At 43.7% G+C, this 23,852-nt stretch overlaps 1 protein-coding gene across 1 annotated transcript in view; it reads right to left on the bottom strand.

Moving 5' to 3' along the window:
• The window catches only part of USP11 (ubiquitin specific peptidase 11), a 3,313,221-nt gene that overhangs the window by 1,484,110 nt on the left and 1,805,259 nt on the right, over nt 1-23,852 (bottom strand). The window contains exon 14 of the mRNA XM_044080280.1: nt 13,900-13,983. Within this exon, the coding sequence (XP_043936215.1) occupies nt 13,900-13,983 (84 nt within the window). The remainder of the gene's footprint in view (nt 1-13,899; nt 13,984-23,852) is intronic.

The raw sequence follows: 23,852 nt of genomic DNA, 5'->3' as shown, positions 1-23,852 counted from the left end.
GTGGTGGTAGCATTTTGTTCAAGCATTCTATATGGTTTCATCTACATCATCTTTTGAAATTTTATTACTGACACCTGTTCTGATCGAAAGTTTTACCTCAGACTCAGAAAAAACCCACCTCCTTTGACTGTTTAGTGAGCTCCTTTAGGACTGCTTTTAACATCAGTCCTGCTGAACTGGGTCAGACAAAGGTTTAAAAATTTGTATATTTTTCTTTTAATTTAATAAAATTCTTTAACTCCACTACACTGAAACCTGACAAGGACGACTTTTACCAATGCATTTGTTTAATGTGCTGTAGAGGGCTGTGAATGATTTACCAACAGGTAGTGGAGAGGCTAACAACTGACAGAAGAAAGTAGATTGCTCAGCACCATAGCAGCCATTTGAAAGTTCCCAAGACAATTTCATTTTCAATAGGTTCGGTGTATATGAGGAAACATTAATGTAATGTGGTTAGATTGAAAAGAAGGTGGGGGTAATGTTTAACCTGGCACAGCTGTCAGGCACCTTTGCTATAATCTATTCATATTATTTATGAACTGGACCCATAAGTTCAACAGTTTAGCACATCAAATATAAATGGATATCACACCAATTAGAAAAGCAAACCATTTACAATGCAGACAGAAAAAAGGCATTAAAAGGTAGACATATAGTAAATATTCTGACTAGACATTTACAATGTTGTCAAAGAAAGTTAAAGTATAGTTGTGCAAGTTGCACTTACCCATAACAGATGATGCTCAAATTCCTAACTGCTGCAGTAATCTTTAGGTTATAGGGGATGTGTCCTGCCCAGGACACAACTACTGGCCACCTTCCAAAAGCTCTGACTCCTTCCCACACCTTCAATTTGACTGCTGGGAAATCAGCAGTCAAAATGAACCTTTCTTCAGGACTTTCTTGCCAAAAGTAAAGAAGCATACTCTTCCAGAATCTTTAAAAGATGTAACAACAATAAACGTTATATCCAATATTTAACTACATACATAAGTAGGAAGACAGATGGTGTGTGCAGCTACTGCAGCAGTGCGGAATTCAAACATCTACTGTTACGGGTAAGTACAGCTTACACAAGTACAGTTGTGTACACATACCATAAATGTAAATGTTTGAGTGTCTTCATTGTTGAAGTCTTGACTTGTGGGATTCCCTGCTGTGAAAGCCCTTGGCCAGCCTGACTACCAGAGAAATGCTTTCCTCCTCCTAAGGCTGGCGGGACACCTTAACAGACATCAGTATGCTTGGGTATGCAGAGAGCCAGCCTATATCATGAAATCAGTTTTTTCTTGTCCTCTACCAGGAACAGCCCAGAGTGAGCAGTAGGGAACTAGGAAGAGAACCGCTACAGGAAGAAAGGCGGAAAGGGGTTCCCTTGGCTAAAAACAAAATTATAAGTAGATTACCTAGTAGGTTAAGGGGGAAGGAGGAGAGAAATAAGACTGCAACAATGAATAGATTTGAAAATCTACATTTATGACAAGTGTACACAACTGTACTTTGTTCATGTTTCGCTGCTGCAGTCCTGACTTGTGGGAAGATTCCCGAAGCCAAAGAGAGGGTAGAAGGAGATTAGGGAAAGGAAATTATACCTTCCAAGATGGCAGTGGCAAATCCTGCTCTGGACCTAGAAAAGGCTGCCAAGTGGTAATGTTTGGTGAAGGTATGCATAGATGACCAGGTGGCAGTTGTTAGGATGTCCTTAGTAGGGACTCCCCTCAAGAAGGCAGCAGAGGTTGCAAACAGCCCTAGTGGAGTGTGACCTGACAGCCTCAGATGACTTCTTGCCATTATGCCTATAACAGAAGGAGATGCAGTGGGAGATCCATTTTCAGACAGTTTGTTTAGAAGCTGACTTTCCGTCAGAGCCAGTGGCAAAGGTCACAAAGAGCTTGTCAGATTTTTTCTCAAGGCTCTTGTTCTGTCAAGACAGTAGTGGAGCCGCCTATGCACATCCAAGGAATGAAGTATTCTTTCCCCTTTGATTTTGGGGTTGGGAAAGAATCATTGCAGTTAAATGGCTTGATTTAGAGAAATGTCAGTAACCACCTTGGGCATGAAGGAAGGGGGGTAGTTCTGAGGGAAGCCATGTCTGGGGGGGGGGGGGGATTAAGAATGGTTCCACTGTCATGACAGCCTGCAATTCTGAGACTCTCCGGGCTGAGGTGATTGCCAGCAGCAGGGCAGTTTTCCAAGTTAAAAACTTCAGTGGGGCAGCAAATGCTGCAAGTTCAAAAGGAGGGACTGGCAATTTCTCCAGAACAAAAATTAATGTTCCAAGGACAGGAAGGTTGCCTCCTGGGTGGTCTGATGTGAATGACTCCCTTAAGAAATTGTTTTAAGAGGGGATGCAAAAAGACAGGTGGAAAAGCAGGTATATGGACCAAAATGGCAGATGCATGAATTTTAATGAAGTAGGAAAGGCCTTTATCAACCGGACTAGCCAGGTAATCTAGAATGGTAGTAATATGAACTGAATCAGGATTGTGGTGTTGTTGCTAGCACCAGATGGAAAATCATTTCTGCTTAGTGGAGTATAATTTCCTAGTGCTAGGCCTTCCGGACTCCTTAATGTCCTGGACATGTTTGCCTAAGCTAAGCTTGCTGACGAATGCTGTGAGGTTATCCAAGCTGAAAGGCTGAGCGTTTGCAGGTTGGGGTGCACCAACTTTCCCTTGCTCTGACAGAGAAGGTCAACTCTCTAAGGCAGCAGCCATGGACTCTGGTTGTTTAGTTCGAGAAGCAGAGGACACCAGTGCTGCCTGGGCCAGTCTGGGGCGATCAGTATTACCCTCTGACATTCTTCTCCTATCTTTAGAAGCACTTGAGATAGTAGGGGCAAGGGAGAGACTGCATAAAAGAAGTGATGAGTCCAAGAGTAGGAGAAGGTGTTTGTTTTCCAGGCTGATTTCTGTTTGATCCTGGAATAGAATTTTTCCAGTTGAGCATTTTCCTTGGTGGCAGAGAGGTCTACCTGTGGGACTCCCCACCTCTGGGAAATGCTGAGAAAAATTTCCCAATGCAGATGCCATTCGTAGGTGTTCAACTGTCTGCTGAGGTGATCTGCTAGAGCATTTTGAACTCCTGGAAGGTATTGCACCAGGAGGTGCAACCCCAGAGAGTGAGTAGTTTCCTGGACTTGCATCACTAGACGGCATAGAGAGTAAGAGTGGGTGCCCCCCCCCCCCGCCTGTTTATGTACCACATTACTGTGGTGCTGTCTGTTCTGACCAACAGGACCACTGGCTCCCATTTTTCTTTGAATGCTGTCAGGCCTTTTTGCACTGCCATAAGCTCTTTCCAGTTAATGTGCCTGACCTGAATTGAGCCTCCCACTTCCCTTGGGATCAGAAGTGTTGAAAGTGTGCACCCTAGGCTGTCTCTGAGGCATCTGTGGTAACTGTTTGACCCTGGGAGCAAATCTGAATGGAAGGCCCTAATTTTGGTAACAAGCCTGTACCTGCTATGCCAACTCTTCTTTGAGACGATGGATCAACTGTATCTCAGTTTCTAGGGACTGAGTGCACTGGCACCATACATTTTTTAGGTAAAACTGTACTTTCCTCATGCGCAGCCACTCCAGGGGAATCATGAAGATGCAAGATGCCATGTACTCCAGTGCTTGGAGAAAAACTCTCTGGCTGAGATAGGCTGGTTCTGTTGGGTTCTTTGGAAGTAATGGGTCAGAAAGGAGACCTTGTCTGGAGAATGAAGGCTTTTTGAAGTGAGGAGTCCAGGAGGGCCTGAAGGAAGACTATCTTGTTGGCTAGAACAGTATTGGATTTCTGCAGATTTACCATGAAGCCCAGAGAAGTCAGGAGGTCTTGGGTAAACTTCAAATCCTTGAAGTTTTGATAGATTTGTGGCCTGTATCAGGCAATCGTTCAGGTAAGGGTACATTTGCATAAGGCAATTGCAGTGGCTAAGCACTTGGCGAAAACTTTTGGAGCAGTAGACAAGCCAAATGGCAGTGCTGAAAACTGAAAGCAACTGGAACCTGCTCTGAAGCAAAGAAAGCTTCTGTGTAATTCCTGAATTGGGACGTTCAGGTAGGCATCCTTTAAATTCAGAGAAATCATAAAAGCCCATAGGGCTATCGCTGGTAAGAATTTCTGAAGTGTCAACATTTTTAATTTTGGTACCTGCAGAAACTAAGGTTGGACAGGTATAAGGCCTCCAACAGCCTTCTTTTCTTGATACCAGGAATAACCTGGAATAAAAAATAAACAGTGTATCCAACAAATTTAATGAAACTCTTGACGTCTCGGCCAAAGCCTTCAAGGAGTATAACACAAAGTAAAACTTTTGTAAAAATGTAATAATGCTTAATTTTGCTGTGAATAATGAGTATTTAAGATTTAAAAAAAGAAATGTATAACATTAATTACAATTTAACATTATTAGAATGGAAGTCACTGAAAGCATCAAGTAACAGAAGTGATTTAATTTTTAAGCCGGCTGATAAAGGCAATAAGCTGGTGATCATGTCTTGCATCCAATATTTAGCTATGTGCCAGGAGAATTTGATGGATACTAATGTTTATGAAAAAGTTGATAACCTTATGTATGAAAATGCATTAAAGGAATATAGAAATTTGTTGCACAAGGGTTTTTCTGAGAAAGGCATAAAAAAAAGTTTAATGCAGAAAATTGTAAAATGGCCTATTTCTATTGCCTTCCTAAGTTACATAAGGATCTTAGGCAGCCCCCAGGATATAATTATTTCTTAAAATATGACAGTTTCTTCACAGTTACTTGTTTCCCAAAGTTTGCACCTTGCCTTCATATATTCATGACGTGTTTGATTTTATGGAAAAAAATAAGCAATATTAAGTGGAATTGTAACATGTTTTGGGTGTAATAGATATAGAGAGTTTCTACACCAGCATCCAGCATAGTTTTGATATTGAGGCAATAAGATGCTTTTTGGGAAACATTCCTGCTACAGAATATATTGTAGAGCTTGTCCATTTCTGTTTAACAAAAATTATTTTTGAATTTAATAATGAATTATACCATCAGAGACAAGGCACTGCCATGGGGTCAGCCTTTGCCCCCATGTATGGCAACCTTAGTATGGGCTTGTTCGAAAGGTAACATTTATACAGAAATTCTTTTTTTCATAAACATGTTGTCAAATATTACAAATTTATTGATGACCTCATTTTTCTGGTTGAGGGAGGGAAAGAATTAATTGATGAATTTATAGCTGACTTACTAAATAATAGATCTGGACTAAAATTTGACAGTCTGAAAATTGGGACTTGTGTCCCTTTCTTAGATGCCATAGTAGATATTTCAGATGAGAACATTTTAAAAAACTTCAGTCCACAGGAAATTTAGTGAAGGCACACAATTTCTGCATGGTGAAAGCTACCATCCACCTCATACAATACAAGCTATTGCCTTTGGTGAATTTTTTTCACTTGTATAAGTTATGTAATACTGAAGAGTATCTCAAACAAGAAAGTACAGTTGTGTACACTTGCCATAAATGTAGATGTCCGAGTGTATTCACTGTTGCAGTCATCACACTTGGGTTATCTGCCTGCAGGTAGCCCTCAGTCGGTCCGAATATCAGACACTTAGTACTTCTGCATCGATTGCTGTCACTCCAGGTAGAAGTTGCCCTAGTGGAATGTGTTCTGACCCCCTGAAGGGTTGGTTTCCCATGGTGTTTGTAGCAGAAATGGATACAGTGTGCTATCCATTTGGAAGTTGGTTGTTTTGAAATGGCCTTGCCCAATGCCCCTGGTGCAAAACAGACTAACTGGTCAGATTTTCTGAAGGGTTTAGTCCTATCAAGAAAGAATCTGAGGTGTCTGTGCATGTCTAAGGAGTGCAGGATCCTTTCCCCTTTATTCTGAGGATTAGGGAAGAAGGTTGGCAAATGGCCAGATTGGTTGAGAGTTGCACTGGACACCACTTTAGGCATAAAGGAAGGGTTAGTCCTGAGGAAGACCCTGTCAGCATGAAAAATAATGAGGGGATCTACAGCCAACTCTGATGACGATGCATGCTCAAATGGGGGTAGCGTGAGCTTTTCCAATACAGTTAGCCTTAAGTTGTTTGCCCCTCTCAGGAATTGTTTGATGAGAGGGTGAGAAAAGACAGGTGGTTCAGTGTTGTAATGAGCTGAGATGGCAAAGGCATGGATCTTAATGGAAGAGAAGGATAGGCCTCTGTGGAGTAGATCTGCTAGTAATCCAGGATTAGAGGCAAGGAGGCCAGTGCTGTGTCCTCTCCATTAGATTGACTCCGGGAACAATACCTTTTTCCACTTATCAGCATAGGATTACCTTGTAGTGGGTTTTCTTGCTTCAAGAATGACGTCCAGCACCTGCTTGCTTAGGCTGGTCACTGAGGGAGAATTCAAGGAATAAGCCAGGCTGCAAGATTCAGCGTTTGCAGTTGTGGATGCAAGACCTGTCCCTCCTGCTGAGTGAGGAGGGTTGGGATCTGGGGTAGGTGCCAGGGTGGCACTGGTGACAGGCTGCGCAGTAGTGATTACTAGTGCTGGAGTGGCCAGTCTAAGACAATCAGGATTGCCCTTGGTCTGTCCTGTCTTATCTTGAGTAATATTCTTGTGAGAAGAGGCAGAGGGGGAAATGCACAGATTGAGAGGTTTACCCACTGGAAGGATAGGACATCCACTTTCCAGGCCCTGCTGTGAGGTGTCCCGGTGGAGAATTCGCTGAGCTGGTGACTGAGGGGGGAGGCAAAAAGGTCCACTTCTGGGGTCCCCCATTTCTGGGTTAGAAGGCTGAAAGTGTTGGGGTCTAATTGCCACCTGTGTGGGTCAAGGAGATTTCTGCTTAAGTTGTCTGCCAGAGAGTTTTGTTTGCCTGGCAGGAACTGAGCTTGCAGATGAATATGCTTGCCCAAGGCAGTGTTCCACAGGGCTATGGCTATCCTGCAGAGTGGGTAAGAATGGGTTCCTCCCTGCTTGTTGATGTACCACATAAATGTGGTGTCTGTCTTTATTAGCAGGGATGAGTGTAGGGATCTGAAAGCTGTCAGATGTGTCCCCAGGCATCGCCTGATGAGTCTGTGGTTAGGGTCTGGGCGGTGTGGGGTTGAGTAAAGGGAAGTCCCTTGTTGTGGTTGAATGCTGGTACCCACCAAAGAAACTCTGTCCTCAGACAAGGTACTATAGGTCCTGAGAATGTTGGCACCAAAGACTTTTTACGTATCATTGAAGTTTCCTCATATGCAGTCTGACATATGGAATTAGTAGAATGCAAGAGGCCATGAACCCTAGGGCCTGCAGGATTTTCCTAGCAGATAGCTGGGTTCTGGTGGCCATTTGAGTGAAGTAGCCTGTTAGATAGGCTTGCTTTTCTTGAGTAAGGAATGCCATCTGGGATGCTGTGTCCAAGCTTGGTCCCAGGAATACAATCTTTTGACTGGGGACTAATTTTGATTTCTTTTCATTGATAGTGTACCCCAGGGAGGTTAGAAGTTTCTTTACAAATGTCAGGTGCCGCAACAGCTTTTCCTGACTGTCTGGTTGAATCAGGCAATCATCCAAGTAAGGGTAAATTTAAATATTTCTCTGTAATAGGCAATGGCTGGAGCCAGGCATTTTGTGAAAACTTTGGGAGCAGTGGATAAGCAAAAGGGAAGTGCAGAGAACTGATAATGCATAGATCCTGCCCTGAAATGTGGGTATTTCCTGCATGAGTCCCTGATAGGCTTCTTTTAGGTCTAGGGTGGCTAACCAGGCATCTTTACACAGCATAGGAAGAAGCTGCTGAAGGGTGAGCATTTTGAATTTTGGTACCACCAGGAAGGTGTTTAGAATGGAAAGATCTAGGATTGGGTGCCAAGTGCCCTCTTTTCTGGGTATCAGGAAAAGCAGGAACAGGCTGAATTGCCTTTACGGAGAGCAGGGGTTGAACTTGGCTTTGTGCTTCTGCCCACTGGTTTGGAGGAAGGTCTGGGACCCCTTTTGGGTTTGGCAGTTTGTGGAAGTAAAATCTGTACGCCTGGGATACAATGTTGAGGACTCATCGGTCTTTGGTGATGAGGTCCAGTTTTTTGCATGATGGGCAAGTTTTCCGTCTAGGGGCATGAGCACTTGGGCAGAGGTGAGGAGTGCAGTTGAGAAGTCGTGAATTCTTTCTGTAAGGGGGTGGCTTAGCACTCCCTGTTTTAGAAGTGGAGGTACTCAATTGCTTAGATCTCTGCATACCCTAAAACTGTAATACGGGGGGGGGGGTCCGTTTCCCCAGGTCTAGTTTGAGATGGCCTTGAGTGGGCTGGAAAGGACCGATATTTCGATGGACAATGCCTACTGAATCTTGGAGGCTGCACTTGCAAAAAATATTTGACTGTCTGCATAGACTTAGCTTTTTCTTCCATCTTTTTTTAGAACCTCTTCTGCTTTCGTGCCAAACAGATGGTCTTTGTTCAAAGGAGCGTCTAGTAATTTTGATTTCACATAGTCTGGCAAGGTCTGCTCCTTAAGCCAAGCATGTTTTCTCAGTACAGAACCAGTGACTGCTGCCCTGCAAGATGCTTCTAAGGCATCAAAGCCACATTGCAAAGTATGCTTGCTGACTTGGCTTGCAGAATGCATAAGTTCCTGTAATTTTTATTTTCTGCACAGTCTGTAAAGGTAGATAATTTATGCTTAATAAGTTCTATAATATGTTGCTGGTATTTCAGCATGTGAAACTGGCAATTCAATGCCTTAATGGTGGGAGTTGCAGAGGTGTATATTTTTTTATCCCATCTGTCTAAACCTCAGGAATTCCCGTCTGAAGGGGTGGGATTCTTAGCTACAGAGTAGCTTTTATACCTTTAGGCTCCTGTGAAATGACCTCTGAGTCAGCAGTAGGATTTTTGAAAAGAAATTTGTGAGAGTCAGGGACTCTGTAGTACCTGTCTGGTTTCCTTGGAGCAGGGGGTAACGTTATCAGGAGTTAGACTGGATTCCATAAAGGCATCATCCACAACATCTAGAACAGGAGCTAAAGATCTATGTTGTGGCAAATCTAAAAATTCTCTGAGTCTCTTTTTGGACTGAGGATAATCCTGACATTCCCAGTGGAAATGCTCTCTTAAAGTACGTAAGGTTTCACCAAAAGAAAAAACCCTCTGGAGTGGAGGCAGAGGGAATGGAGTTCTCTGCATCAGAATCCTCATAAGCGCATAAAGGCATGTCTTCATATTCAGAAACCTCAGAGTAGTCTGACTCTTGATGAGTTAAAGCTGCTGGGGGCAGGTCTCTTTCTCTTAGCAGAAAAAGGCTGGCTTCCCCTAATCAGCATAATCAGGTCTTCAGCCATTTTAAGCATTTGATGTTGTGGCAAGGAAGAAGGTGTTTGGGTCGTCTTTTTTTTTTAGGCGTAGCGCGTACTCTTGGCCTTAGAAACTCGGCAGTTATAGACAGAACTGAAGATGTGAAAGAAGTCATCAGTTTGTCTCAAATATCGGCAATGAGAAGAACTTCCTCAGAAGCTGGTGCTTGCACAGCGGCTCCGGATCCATCCAAGGTAGAGACATCCGCAGGTTCCGTAGTCAAAGAAGAGTCTCGCGGCATACCGGACTCTGAATGGGTCTTGGTAGTGGCATGCGAATCCACTGAAGCGGGTATCAGGGCCTGCGAAAGTGCATCACTGAGTACTGGCGAACTGGTGACTAGCTTAACAGAAGCATCATCGGCAGTTTTGGACCTGTGCGGTCTGTCTCTGTCTTTATCCTTACATTTTTTTGGAAGATCGATCATCGGATGGCTTAGCAAAGCCATTTCGGAATACGGAGATCAACAGTGGAAGTATTTAGTGACAATAAGGGCCTGACGAATAGTTAGGGCATTGAACAAAGCACAAAACTGACAGCGAGGTACGTCGTGGTCTGGGCCTAAACAGGTGACACTGTAAGAATGGACATCTCGGTGTGGTATTTGCTTTCCATAGGCGAGACAATTGTTAACCTTTTCTGACATCGGTTAGAGCAAGAAAAAAGGATCCCCAACGGGGTACTTAGCTTTAGAAGACTTCAGGATGATTCAATTCGGAAATGAAAACTGAGGTAGCGGCCGACCGGCACTCGTGCGAACTGCTTCTGCTTCGGTCTCCTCGGCAAGGAAGACTGATGTAATGGGGTCAGCTGCCTGTTTTTATACCCTTGACGACCTGACGTCAGTACTGAAGCAACAGCAACCGACGCAGAAATACTAAGTCTTTGGTATTCGGGCCGACTGAGGGCTACCTGCAGGCAGATAACCCAAGTGAAACGACTGCAACAGTTTAACACGAAGAATATCTAGATAAAACTATAGACATGTTTAAAAATAAGGGCTATGGATGTGAAGACAAAACATGACAGTTGACAGAAATTCATACACAGAGTTAATGGATACCAGAAAAGTAACCAGGATGGACAATACACTGGGGCTGTGCATTTTTGTTACAACATACAGTTGCCTTAGTTCCAAAATCATAGATCAAGTTAAATATTTCTGGAAATAAATGACATCTTTAAGGGATAGTTCAGAGTGGTTGAATAAAAAACTAGCATTTTCCTACAGAAAAAGAAAAAGTTTACAGAATTTTTTGGTAAGAGGTAAATTCAGTATTCCATCTCCCAATATACCATATATTTTGACAATGTGTGGTACATTTGCTTGTGGCAAGTGCAAGGCTTGCAAGTATGTAGTAAAAACCTTTCCTAGAATAAATGTTTCTTTTAGAACTTGTGGCCATTTTACTTGCAATACTGAAGGTGTTTGTTTATGCCTTGAGATGTCCTTGCAACAAATTTTATATTGGAGAAACAAAAAGGTGTTTTAAAACTAGAGTTTTAGAGCATGTGAGGGATATTTGCTAATAAAAAAGCAGAGAGCTCTACAGCTGAACATTTTAGTTTGTTTCATGATGGAGAAAGCAAAGGGCTACAAGGCACTGTTTTGGAAAAAATACAAATATCTAGATTTGATGTTTCTTTTATTAAGAAACAGTTGCTTTTAAAAGAATCTACTTACATTTTAAAATTTGCCACCCTGTCTCCAAGGGGACTAAATGAAGAACGTAACTGGAGAGTACTTCTTCAATTGTATGATTGTTTAATTGATGTATTTGTAGTGTACATATGGAGCAAGTTTTTTACTTTGTGTTGTACTCCTTGAAGGCTTTGGCCGAGACGTCAGCTTCATTAAATATGTTGGATACACTGGTGGTTGTTTCTTTTTTGCTACAAGGCAACTTTCATTTTGTGCATCAGTTAATAACCTGGAATAACCTTGAAACATGAATAACCCGTGTGTGTGTGTGTGTGTGGGGGGTCGTTGAGTCATTGCTGCTCTTTGGCAGAGGCCCGAGGCCTAGAACTCCTTTGCCAAGAAGGTTTTGAGGACCACTGTCGCTGCCTAGGAATCCTTTCCTGCTGGATTTTCCTGTCTGTCTCCAGGTTGCGATGCAAAGGACCAGTGTTTAGTGGAAAACTTCCTGCTAAAACCTAGGAGGCTAGACCGGGAGGAAGTCTTCCACATTCTACATAGACTTAGCTTTGTCTCCCACTTTTTTCTTTTAAGAACAGTTTCAGCTTTAGGTTAAAGAGGAATTCCTTGTCAAGAGGAGCATCAAGAAGGTTAGATTTAACATGGTCAGGAAGAGACTGTTCCCATAAGCCATGCATGCCATCTAATAACTGAGCCAGTGGCAGCTGCCTGGCTGGAAGTCTCCATAGCATCATAGCCACAAGTATAGGGAATGCCTAGCTACCTGAGAACTGGAGTGGCAGAGATACAGAAGTTCTTTAGAAAGGTTTTAGCCATCTAAAGAAGAAACCTATTGTTTTAGCTTATCTAGAATGGCTTGCTGTGAGAGCTCTCACAGTAAGGGTGGCTGAAGAATAACCTTTTTTCCCAAACCTATCAAGGGCTTTGCGCTCCTTATCCATAGGTAAAGGGCTTCTAGAGGAAGTGGCTCTAGCTCTTTTGGGTCCTAGGGTGACCACTTCTGGTCAGCAGATGGGTTTCTGAAAAGGAACTGAAGTTATGAGACTCCTGCACCCTGTAGAACCTGTCTGGTTTATGAGGGGCAGGGGAAGAGAGTCAGGATTCAAGTAGGAATCCTGGAAGACATCCTCAACCACCTCTATAATGTGTGGAATAGCAAGAGGTTTGCGCTGTGGTATTTCCAGGAACTACCTCTTTCTCTTTTGACTGAGGGTATTCCTGTGCCTCCCACTGAAAATGTTCCCTCATATTATGCACAGTCTCCCCAAAGCTGATATCTTTATGGGGGGCAGGGTGAGGGTAGATTCTCCTCAGAATATAAATCCACAAAAGATGTCAGAGGGTCCTTCATCAGAACCAGATCCCTCTAGGCCTGAATCCTCATCAGACTCAAAAGGGTCTGGGGAAGGCTTCAGAAATAGGGTCCCTTTTCCTTTTACTTAGGGAGGCATCTCAAGGTGCTTGTCTAGACCTAACAATGGAGATCAGGTCTTCTGCTAGTCTAAGTCCTGTTGGTATTCCTGAGAAAGGGAGCTGGTAGGCCTAGGCGAAGGCCCTGCAGCAGTACTTCCCTTAGGAGTCGCTTTGGCCTTGTGCCTAGGGCCAACATCCTGATGCCTCTCTCTCTGGAAGAAAGATGAACTCGTGTTGGCCGAACTGGCTAAGAAGTGCCACCAGGAAGAGAGAGCGCTCTTTGGAAGCGGAGGCCTGCTGAGCAGCCCCGGATCATACTAACTTAAAGCAAGGGCCTGTGCAGAAACAGAGGGACCCGACGGCATTTCAGACTTTGAATGGGTCTCGAAAGAAGCCAGCAGTACCATCTCACACAGAGAAGGGGGCTGCAAAATGCCTCTCCTTGTTCAACAATCACAAGTCTAGAGGAAAAGACAGATGGGGACTGGTTGCCATTGAAGGGCCTAAGCTTGGGTTTCTTTTCTTCTTCCTTTTATGCCTAGGGTGAAACCTCCAGACGACTGACTGAAGCCACTGGACACTGATGAAAAGATTCAAGACTAAGGAATCTAGCTATAACCTCGGCTCTACGTTTGATCGTCCTAGAGTAAAAGCAGGTGCAGAAGCAATAACTAAGGATGTTGTGATCTGGGCCTAAACAGGTGACACTGAGTGACTGGAAGTCTCTGTGTGGGATTTGCTTACCACAGTGGAGACAATTACTTTATCTGACATAAGTTTAAAGCAAAAGGAGTTCCCAAATGGGGTTACTTATCTTTCTGATGACTTCTCTCTAGTGCGGACAAAGTGACACACTGAAACACTGCTTTAGGCTCCTATAGCAAGAAGACTGATTTCATGCCGTAGGCTGGCTCCCTATATACCTGAGAATACAGACGTCGGTTAGGGCATCCACCAGCCTTAGGAGGAGGAAAGAATATCTCTTGTAGTCAGGCCGGCCAAGAACTAATAATGGCAGGAAATCCCACAAGTCAGGACTGCAAACCTGAAACACTAAGAATATCACCTGTTCAGGAATCCCGACCGGTAGGGAGTGTGGGGGTTTAGTATTTGTTACTGAAAGTTTTTTTCAGGTATACCAGTATTCTGACTTTCGCAGAACAGTTTTGGGCACTGGTAGACTCGACCACCTACGTGGTAGGTTATTTATAGGAAACCAAACAAAAGTGGTTAAATAGGCTTAGATCCAAGATGTGTTGAATTACAGTATTTAAATAGATGAAATTCATCAGCTTGTCAAACTCAACAATTACATTTTCACCAACCATCAGTTACTCATAAAAATGTGTAGAACGTTAAAACATTCTAGAGAATAATAATCTTAGTAAGGGGAGTCACACTGGCAAAGATAAATGTCCTTATTTCCTGTAACTCTACTCCTGCAGAACTTATTTGGCAAACAGGTACATTAACATGTTATTAAAAAGAATGGATTAAAGTGCTGTGGTTTTACTTACTCGTGCTGCAGGAACATCAGTATACCTTGACAGAGCCACACAGAGATCCCAAACTTTTCCAGCCTTCGGAACAACAAGTCTGAACTGCAATAAAACAACAAAATGATAAACTGCAGCTCAAAATGACTAACTTAACTGCATCAGATAGCCAAAGTAAGATATGCACACTTGTCTGACAGTTAACAGAGCAGCATAATGCAAACAATGGCAGTTTTCGTGATGCAGGCAGACAGCCATAAAATATCACCATCTACCATGGGTCAGTGTAAAGGATACAAACTAAACAGTAATTATGACAACTTTTAATACCTACTCTGTCACTGCACCTAAGCCAATCCTATAGAGAGGAAAAAGTACAAAACAACAAAGGGAAACCACAAAGCCTTCTTCATTTACATCAGGAACCTCCATGGCAAAGCCCAGGTTTGTTCTAAATTAGTACTTAATGGTACCACTTACACTGATCCTGCTGTCTTAGCCATCCTGCTAGCAGATAGGTTCAGCACAAACTTCACCCTCCCTGCTCCCACAAAGGCCCATTCGACATCCCTAATACTTGTCCCACACCTCACATCTCAGTAGATCAAGTGTTAAAGGCCCCATCCAAGGCAGAAAACACAGCTTCCATGGGACCTGACAGTATCCCAGGCTGTATACTGCACCATCTCCAGCAAGAACTAGCTTTGCCATTCAGCACCCTATTCAACCACAGCCTAAGTACAGGCTTCATTTCAGCAGAGTGGAGAAATGCCACTGTCATCCTGTTGCACAAAGGTGGTGCCACTACTGACCCTGGAAATTACTGCCCCATTAGCTTGACAATTCCTATCTGTAAAGCCATGGAGCATATTATTATGGACCTCATAAACAAGGACACACACAATCTCCAAGCGCTTGAACCCACCCAGTTTGGATTCATCAAGGGCAGATCTTGCCTGTTGAACCTGGCTGACTTTTTTGAGACTGTCACTAAGGCCATGGATGAGGGAATGTCAGTACATACAGCTTACCTTGACTTGGCCAAAGCCTTTGACACAATCCCCCACTTGGGCATCATCGAAAAGCTAACACAACTTGGCATAAATCCTCATCTCATCAGGTGGATGGCCAACTGGCTCACCGATAAGGCCCACAAGGTCAAAACAGGCACCTCAATCTCCAACAGCAGACCTGTCACTAGTGGTGCTCCCCAGGGATCTGTCCTGGGACCCCTAATGTTTGGCATCTACTTCTCAGAGGTCCAGGCAAAGACAAAAGGCCTGTGGCTGACCAGGTATGCAGATGACTAAGTTGGGTGCTGTCATCGACTCCCCAAATAATGTTAATGTACTATGAGAGGGTCTTACAACAGAAGTGACTGGTGCTAAAGTCATGGCCTTAAGCTAAATGCAAAAAAAAAATGTATTAGCATACCATTCGGCAAAAACATGCCATCTACCAATTACCACATCAACAGCAACCCCCTAAGCACACAACCTGTGGTGAGAGACCTGGGTACACAGGTGGACAATCTCATATTCAACTATCATGTAGTGGGCAGTGGGCAGAAAATACTTTTAGTAGGTTCATCTCATAAGTACAGGGACTGCATGCAGAAAAAAGGAGGTTATTACCTCTCTGTACACCTCCCTCATTAGGCCAGTAAGTGAGTACAATGCCTCGTTTGGTATGTACCTCTCCAAACACCTACACCAGCTGGAAAGGCCACAGAAATACCTCTCAAAGAGAATCCATGGCCTCCAACACCTGTCCTATGTGGACAGGCTCAAATCACAATCACTATACTTGGTAGCATAAAGATTGCTGAGAGGTGATCTGTGTCTCACCTACAAGGCAATCTTGGACCCTACCCTACTAGAAATGCTCCATATCTGTACTTCTAACTCCTCGCGCATTACCTGCTCGAAAGGCCTAAATCTAATATATGACATTAACAAAACCTGCTGGAGAGACAGGTCCGTCTCCCAGAGGCTGCCCCATCTATGGAACAGACTTCCCATACACGTCCGAGTACATCGCTGACCCTCTTCAAGTACAACCTTGATGAGTAGATGGGAAACCACAAATTTGCCCCAGGGGTTCCAGCTGTGTCCCTCATTCACAGAGAGTGACAGGTGCTGGCTGAGGTTTCTTTTTTGGGGATAAACTCTTGGCTAGGCTTGTAAGGGCCCCAAAGCCATTAGCCTAATAATCTCCTATAACCCTATTTATCCTAGTCTGTACCATCTTATACCACACCCCTGACTTTTTTCCCTTCTGTTTCCCCCACTGGCCTCATGTCTCTCCTTATGGACTTGCCCAGCTTATATGCATGTCCAAATCTGATGATTTGTATTTCCTGTCGTGCAATCAACAAACCCCCATAAGCTCAATGGAAGCTGCTTCTATAATTAGAAAACACTTACAAAAGGAAGATAAAAGTCAAGCATCTTAGCCATTACCATGCAAGGAGCACAGTTTCTCTGGTCAGAGCACCTTCCCAGACTTGTGTCTGAAAATAAACATCACTGAAGCAGGGCCTACAATGCTGGCAAGTGACATGAATGCACTGTTAACTTGCTATATATATATTTCATGGAAGGCAAAATGTGCTCCACTGTCTTGTGTTGCTCTGCTCTGAGAACTTCAGTTGTCAATTCTGCAAGTAGAATGAGCTGCACCCAATTCCTCCCAATGATGGATGAGACAGCATTAACCATTAACTCTCATTCTCTAATTGTAGCTTCTCCACTGCCCGGGCATGGTATCAGTCAGTCGCATCATTATCAGTTCTTTGCTAAGCAGCAGTCAGAGATGCATTACCTCATCACTTTAAAAGTAGAGTATAATTGTATTTAATAAGACGTAAGACTAAACCTATGATGGCCATCTGCAGTGAGTGGCAAATGGGATCTTTTTCCTCTGAGCCATCTCTAGGCATAACTCTCTGAAGACATCTTATTCTGCACTTGAACATGTAAACCCTCCCAAGAGGTACAAGCTGTTGAACCACCTCATTGGGACAGGAGACTGTACATGGCCTCATTCTAACTAGTTCTTCAAAGCACTCCACAAAAGTGTATATTCATTACATACATTACTGCATTAACATTAATTCACAAAGAGGAAAAGGGTGAAGACAGCAAGTATGCTGGACAAAAGTCTAAGATGGGGAAGAACACATGCCTTGCAAAACTACAGCGGCTAACCTGCTGTGCTCCTGGAAAAGAAGTACAGCTTACAATGCCTAGAGAAAGTGCAGAAAAGGTCAAGACAACTGTCTTACAAAGATTCTTGAGCAAAACAAATTCTGAAAAAGGTAGTTGCAGTTGATGGTCTTGCACACTTTTGCAGGGCTTTCCCATGTTGATCATAACACAAGACACAATCAGCCAGCAACTTAAGTTTGCACACTCGTCTGCAGTGTTTCCCTGGCATGAAAAAAGAAAAGAAAAAGTACAGTTTTGTACCTACCATAAATGTAGATGTTCGAAGATCCACATTGCTGCAGTCCTTACATATGGGTAGTCCGCTGTCCTCGGTCGGCCCGAATACCAAAGTATTAGGCTGACGTCGGTCAAGGCGCTTAAAACTGACATCAGGACGTCAGGGTACAAAAGCGCATGACCGACGTCATTTCCTCAGTCTTTTCTTGCCCCAGATGTCAGAAGGCCCTAACAAGAAAGGCCACAGCCAAAAACCAGCAAAAACTAACCAACCACCCGTGCACTAACCATATTTACAATATGTACAACACAAACCACACCACCACCTTCAACAACAGAGGGAAAGGAGGGAGGGTAAGTGGGACTGGAGCAATGTGGATCTTGAACATCTACATTTATGGTAGGTACAAAACTGTACTATGTTCTTCATCTCACATTGCTGCAGTCCTTACATATGGGTAGAATCCCAAAGCAGAGGTAAGGGAGGATGGCAAAACTATAAAGCATTAGGAGCTGCCAAAATGCCCTGTAAAATTGCAGTGGCAAATCCAGCCCTAGATTTAGAGTAAAGTGGAAGGTGGTAATGCTTAGAGAAAGTATGCACTGAACTCCAAGTAGCTGCTTCCAAAATATCTTTAGTAGCCACCCCTTAAAAAGCTGTAGAAGTGGCAGTAGCCCTAGTGGAATGAGGCCTAATCCCAGCTGGAATCTCCTTACCATGATGGGAATAACAGAAAGCAATACAAAACCAATCCACTTAGAAATAGTTTGTTTTGAAACAGGTTTGCCCTGAGAACCCAAAGCAAAAGAAACAAACAACTGCTGAGACTGCCTGAACCCTTTAGTTCTGCTCAAATAATATCGCAACTGTCTGTGTATATCCAAAGTGTGCAAAATCCTTTCCCCTTTATTTTGGGGTTTGCATAAAAAGTAGGCAAATGAATAGTTTGGTTTAAAGCCACACTAGAAACCACTTTAGGCATAAAAGAAGGGTTAGTACGCAAAGACACCCTATCCTTGTGGAAAATTAAGAAAGGCTCAACTGCCATAAGGGCCTGTAATTCAGAAACCCTTCTCGCAGAGGTAATGGCCAACAAAAAGCAGTCTTCCATGATAAATATTTCAACTCTGCCGATGCTGCAGGCTCAAAAGGTTGTAGAGTGAGTTTCTCCAACACAAAATTGAGATCCCAAGCAGGAGTAGGAGCTCTACGTGGGGGTCTTATATTCTTTGCCCCTCTAAGGAATTGCTTAAACAAAGGCTGAGAAAATAATGGTGGGTCACAGTCATAGTGAGCAGAAATTGCTGCAGCATGAACCTTTATAGAGGAGAAGGACAAACCTTTGTCCAATAACTCAGTAAGGTATTGAAGCGCAACACTTAAATTAGGTTTAGAAACATCAAAGTCCTTTGCTGTACTCCAAAATAAAAATCTCCTCCATTTATCTGCGTAAACTTTCCTTGTACTAGGCCTTCTGGCCTCCAAAATAACATTCAAAACTTGTTGTGGAAGCTGAGACCCTCCAGGGTTTAAAACAGAATATGCCAGGCTGTCAGATGTAGAGAATGAAGTTTGACATTGAGTAAATGACTGTTCTCCTGAGACAGCAGGTGAGGAATCGAAGGCAAAGGCCATGGAGGCTCCTGTACCAGACTTCTCAGTAATGGGTACCAGTGCTGTCGAGGCCAATCTGGAGCTATTAAAATCATGTTTGGCTTGTCCTGTCTGACCTTCAGCAGTACCTTTGGGAGGAGAGGCAGAGGTGGAAAGGCATACACGTGAAGATTGCTCCAATTGAAAGAGAGCATCCACTTTCCCAGCTGTGGGATGAAACCTTTTTGTGCAAAACTTTGGCAGCTGGTAATTTAGTGGAGAAGCGAACAGATCTATGTATGGAGTTCCCCATAACACTGTCAATCTCTGAAATACATGAGGATCCAATTTCCACTCGTGGGGATCCATAATTTGTCTGCTCAACACATCTGCTAAGGAGTTCTGTGCTCCTGGCAGAAACCTTGCCTGAAGATTTAGCTGTAAATTGAGAGCAGTCTCCCACAAAATCATTGCTTGTCTGCATAGAGGATAAGAATGTTCCCCTTGCTTGTTGATGTACCACATGACAGTTGTGTTGTCTGTTTGAATCAACACCTGCCCTGGAAGAAGTAAATCCTTGAAAGCTATCAATGCAAATTGGACTGCTAACATCTCCTTCAAGTTGATATGTAGATGTTGAAGTCTGGCAGGCCACGTGTCTTGTACCCATTTTCCATTTAGATGAGCTCCCAAGCTTTGTCTGAGGCATCTGTCGTTAAAATCTGACTCGCCTCTGGCCGGGTCACAGAGAGTCCCTTGTTTAGGTGACATTCCTGAGCCCACCACAAAATTCCTTTTGAATGCAAGGTATTATCTGAATGACAGTGTCCAAATCTTGGCAGTGCTGTGTCCATACATTCTTGAGATACCACTGTAGCTTCCTCATATGCAGTTTGGCATTGGGAAGTACCAGAATACAAGATGCCATGAACCCCAAGGCTTGAAGGACTGTCCTTGCAGTCAGCCTGGACTGACGAGACAATTGGTGGAAGTAAAGAGAAAGATTCTTTTGTTTGTCCGGGGTCAAAAGGCCATCTGGGATGCTGTATTCAGTCTCACACCCAGAAAGCACATGTCCTGAGAGGGTACTAGACTGGACTTTATTTCGTTCACAGAATACCCCAGGCATCTTAACACTGCCATCACATACTGTAAATGATGAAGAAGTTCGTCCTTTTCTTGGGCCAGAATCAGGCAATCGTCCAAATAAGGATAGATTTGTATTCCTCTTAGCCTGAAGAAAGCTACCACTGGAGCCAGAACCTTCGTGAACACTCTGGGCGCAGTAGATAAGCCAAAGGGCAATGCAGAGAACTGATATTGTGAAGTCCCAGCCCGAAAACGCAGATACTTCCTGCAACTGGGCCTGATAGGAACATGAAGGTAAGCTTCCTTGAGATCCAGAGTCACCATCCACTGATCTTTGCCCAGCAGAGGTAAAAGCTGTTGTAACGTCAACATTTTGAACTTGGGAATGTCCAGATATGTGTTGAGGATAGATAAATCCAAAATTGGTCTCCACGTGTTTCCTTTCTTTGGTACTAGAAACAGGCGAGAATAAAATCCTAGGCCCACTTCTGGCAGAGGGACCGGTTGTATGGCCCCTATTTGAAGTAGTAGAGAAATTTGTTTGTGAGCCTCTAGTCTTTGCTGAGGAGGAACGTCCGGCATGCCTTTGAAAGGAGGCAAGGTATGGAAATAAAACTTGTAACCCTGGTGTATGATATCCAATACCCATTTGTCTTGGGTAATCAACATCCAATTTTCCTTGAAGAGTGCTAACCTTCCTCCCAAAGGTGCTGCCAGGCAAGAAGGATCTGGCAGCTGAAAAAGTAGGTCATTGGGCCTGTTTACGAAAGGACTGGCCCCTGCCCTCACCGAAGATTGTGCAGGTGAACTCCTGTTCTAGGCCTGAAAGAACTCTGAGCTCTGCCCCTACCACGCCTAGATCTACCCCTAGACTGAGAATCATAAGAAGGATACGTCCACCCCTTAGCAGGCCAATTCCTACTAAACTTGGAGGCTGAACTTGCAAAAATCTTTAACAGCCTGCATAGACTTAGCCTTGTCTTCCATTTTCTTCAAGACTGACTCCACAGGTGAACCAAACAACACATCAGACTGCAAAGGAGCATCCAAAATCCTTGTCTTAACATGGTCAGATAAATTCTGATCCTTCAGCCAGGCATGCCTGCGAAGAACTGAGCCAGTGGCAGCCACCCTAGACGAGGCCTGCACAGCATCAAAACCACACTGTAATGAATGCTTACCCACCTGTTCAGAGACATGCACCAAATCTTGTAATTCTTTACACTCAATGCCTTCCGCCAGAGCATCCACCTTAGACTTCAATTGAGAAAGAAGAAAGTTTTGATATTTCAACATATGAAACTGGCAATTCAAAGCCCTCATAGCTAAGGTAGAAGATGTATAGACCTTCTTTCCCCATCTATCCAAAGCTCTGGCTTCTTTATCTAGAGGAACCGGATTTTTTACAACAGAGGCCTTGACACCCTTGGGTCCCTGACTAATAGTTTCTGGGTCTGCCCTAGGACTCTTATAAAGATATTTATGAGCCTCAGGCACCCTGTAATACCTATCCGGTTTAACAGGAGCAGGAGGCAGAGAATCAGGATTAAGTGAAGCCTCTGCAAACACATCTTCCACAACATCCAGAACAGGGGTATAGCCAAGGGCCTATGCTGGGGTAACAGCAAAAATTCCCTAAGCCTTTTCCGAGAATCAGAGAAGTCCTGACCTTCCCACTTAAAATGTTCCCTCATAGAATGAAGTGTCTCTGAAAAGAAAAATCCTCTGGAGGAGAAGCAGAAGGAGTGGAATCATCTGCATCAGAATCAGAATAAGGAGAGTACTCCTGCAAGTCCTCAGCTGAAGACTCTGAAACATCCGAAGCCTGCTCAAAACTTCCCAACTCTGGCTCCACCCTAGGCCTCTTATCAGGAGGGGCAAAGAACCTCTAATCAGAGTAATCAAATCTTCTGCCATTTTAAGCATGTGCTTCTTAGGCACAGACCCTGCTGAACTAGGAGTGACACCAACAGAAGCTAAAACTGGCCTGCCTCTGGGAGAAGCCTTGGAAACAGAAGGAGAAGGCCTAACCACCCTAGGAAGGGAGGGGAGTACAGTAACTTGAGAAGCCCCTTCAGCCTGACCTGCCTCCTGAGAGACCACCTCCTGCAAAATCAAAGTCTCCCCCTGAGACTCCAGAGAAGTCTCCGTCGGAACCACCGGTTCCACTGAAGCCTCTAAAGAACCGGCGTCCGGAACGGACGACTCATCTTGCCTGGGTTTAACTGCTTTGTCTTTGCGCTTCAGCGGGCGCCGGAGAATCCGACGGCATATTATAATTGCACCACTTCCCAAAGACCAGCCTAGCACAATCTAACCTTCGCTTAATAGTGCGTTTATTGAACCTAGCACAAAAGCGACACCCAGCAACGTCGTGCTCAGGCCCCAAACAAGGAATAGACAAAGAATGATAATCCCTATGTGGTATCTGTTTCCCACAAGAAATACAGTTATTCACTTTTTCTGACATCCGGTAAAACACTGAGGCAAGAAAAACAAAATATTCTAACGGGTACTTAGCCAACTTGGATTCGGTCTGAAACTCCAAATTCGAAAAATTTCAGAACGCCGAACGGCACTTGCAACGCTGCTTCTGCATCGGACCATGCGGCAAAAAAGACTGAGGAAATGACGTCGGTCATGCGCTTTTGTACCCTGACGTCCTGATGTCAGTTTTAAGCGCCTTGACCGACGTCAGCCTAATACTTTGGTATTCGGGCTGACCGAGGACAGCGGACTACCCATATGTAAGGACTGCAGCAATGTGAGATGAAGAACATCTGCTTTCTATGAAGTCTTTCATTCTGAAAAGCACATATCTCAAATGTCTACACAAGTCAATCAGGAACACGAGTTTCTCCCTTAATTTCAGAACCAGAGTACAGGACTGGGAATTGAATGGTTTGATTCAAAGCCTACTCTGATACTAACTTGAACATAAAAACAGAATGTTCCTGAAGGCCATGTTCTAGTGGAACAATTTATAAGGCTCACTATACATTAAAGCTCTGAAGTTGTCAGTCTCCCATTTAGTTGATGTAATGGTAACTAGGAAGAGTTTTCCAGAATAAAGTGCGATTGCTGCTATGTTAACCTAGCTGATTCATGGGGAGGGCCAGTCAAGAGTCAGTTTTCCATTATATAAGTTGGCATCTTGTGGTGGTGGAAACACGGATTTTCCTTGACAGTGTACAATGCAGAACCCCTTTATAAACTGCCTGACTGCAAAGAAAGACAGTGGAAGTTCTAGGGGCATGTGCCTTCTAGGGCTTTTTTGGCTAGGCTTACATAGGCCCTAGGGCCAATAGCCTAGTACCTACCTATGAATCTATGCTAGCTGAGTGAGCCAAAAGACTCGCCCTGACAAAGGTGCAAGAAAATCATTTATCAAACAGGTTTGTAGGGCACATTTCTTAAATCATACAGAAACTTTAGCCACTAGGTCAGGTTAACATTTCCTGGTAGCAGGTTTCCCATATTCCAGTAGTAAATTAAACACTCTTGCAGGAAAAAAGTCTAGTGTGGGATTATGGTCGACACTTCCAGGTTGCTAACCTGAGGCTTTTTAGATTAGGGTGGACCACTGTCTGCTCGTCATGGTAGTAAGCTTTATAAGTGAGGAAGTAGTATGGGTCTTTCTAAGCTCAGCTATAAAAGGCAGTACTGCCAAGCTAAATAAGGTTCACCAATAACAGCTTAGCCTTGTTACATCTTGCCTTTTATAAAGATCATGTGGATGATGGGAAGGGAAAGAAGACATGTATGAGTGCTTTTCTTCTAAGAGATTGAAAATGTGTTCACTGTCAGGGCTCCCTTGTATTACTACATGGCACAAAACTTTAGGA

This window comes from Protopterus annectens, chromosome 8.part0 (genome assembly GCF_019279795.1).
Source record: "Protopterus annectens isolate FY-2018-M chromosome 8.part0, PAN1.0, whole genome shotgun sequence".
Taxonomy (NCBI): Eukaryota; Metazoa; Chordata; order Ceratodontiformes; family Protopteridae; genus Protopterus; species Protopterus annectens.
This window is presented reverse-complemented; position numbering and strand designations above follow the sequence as displayed.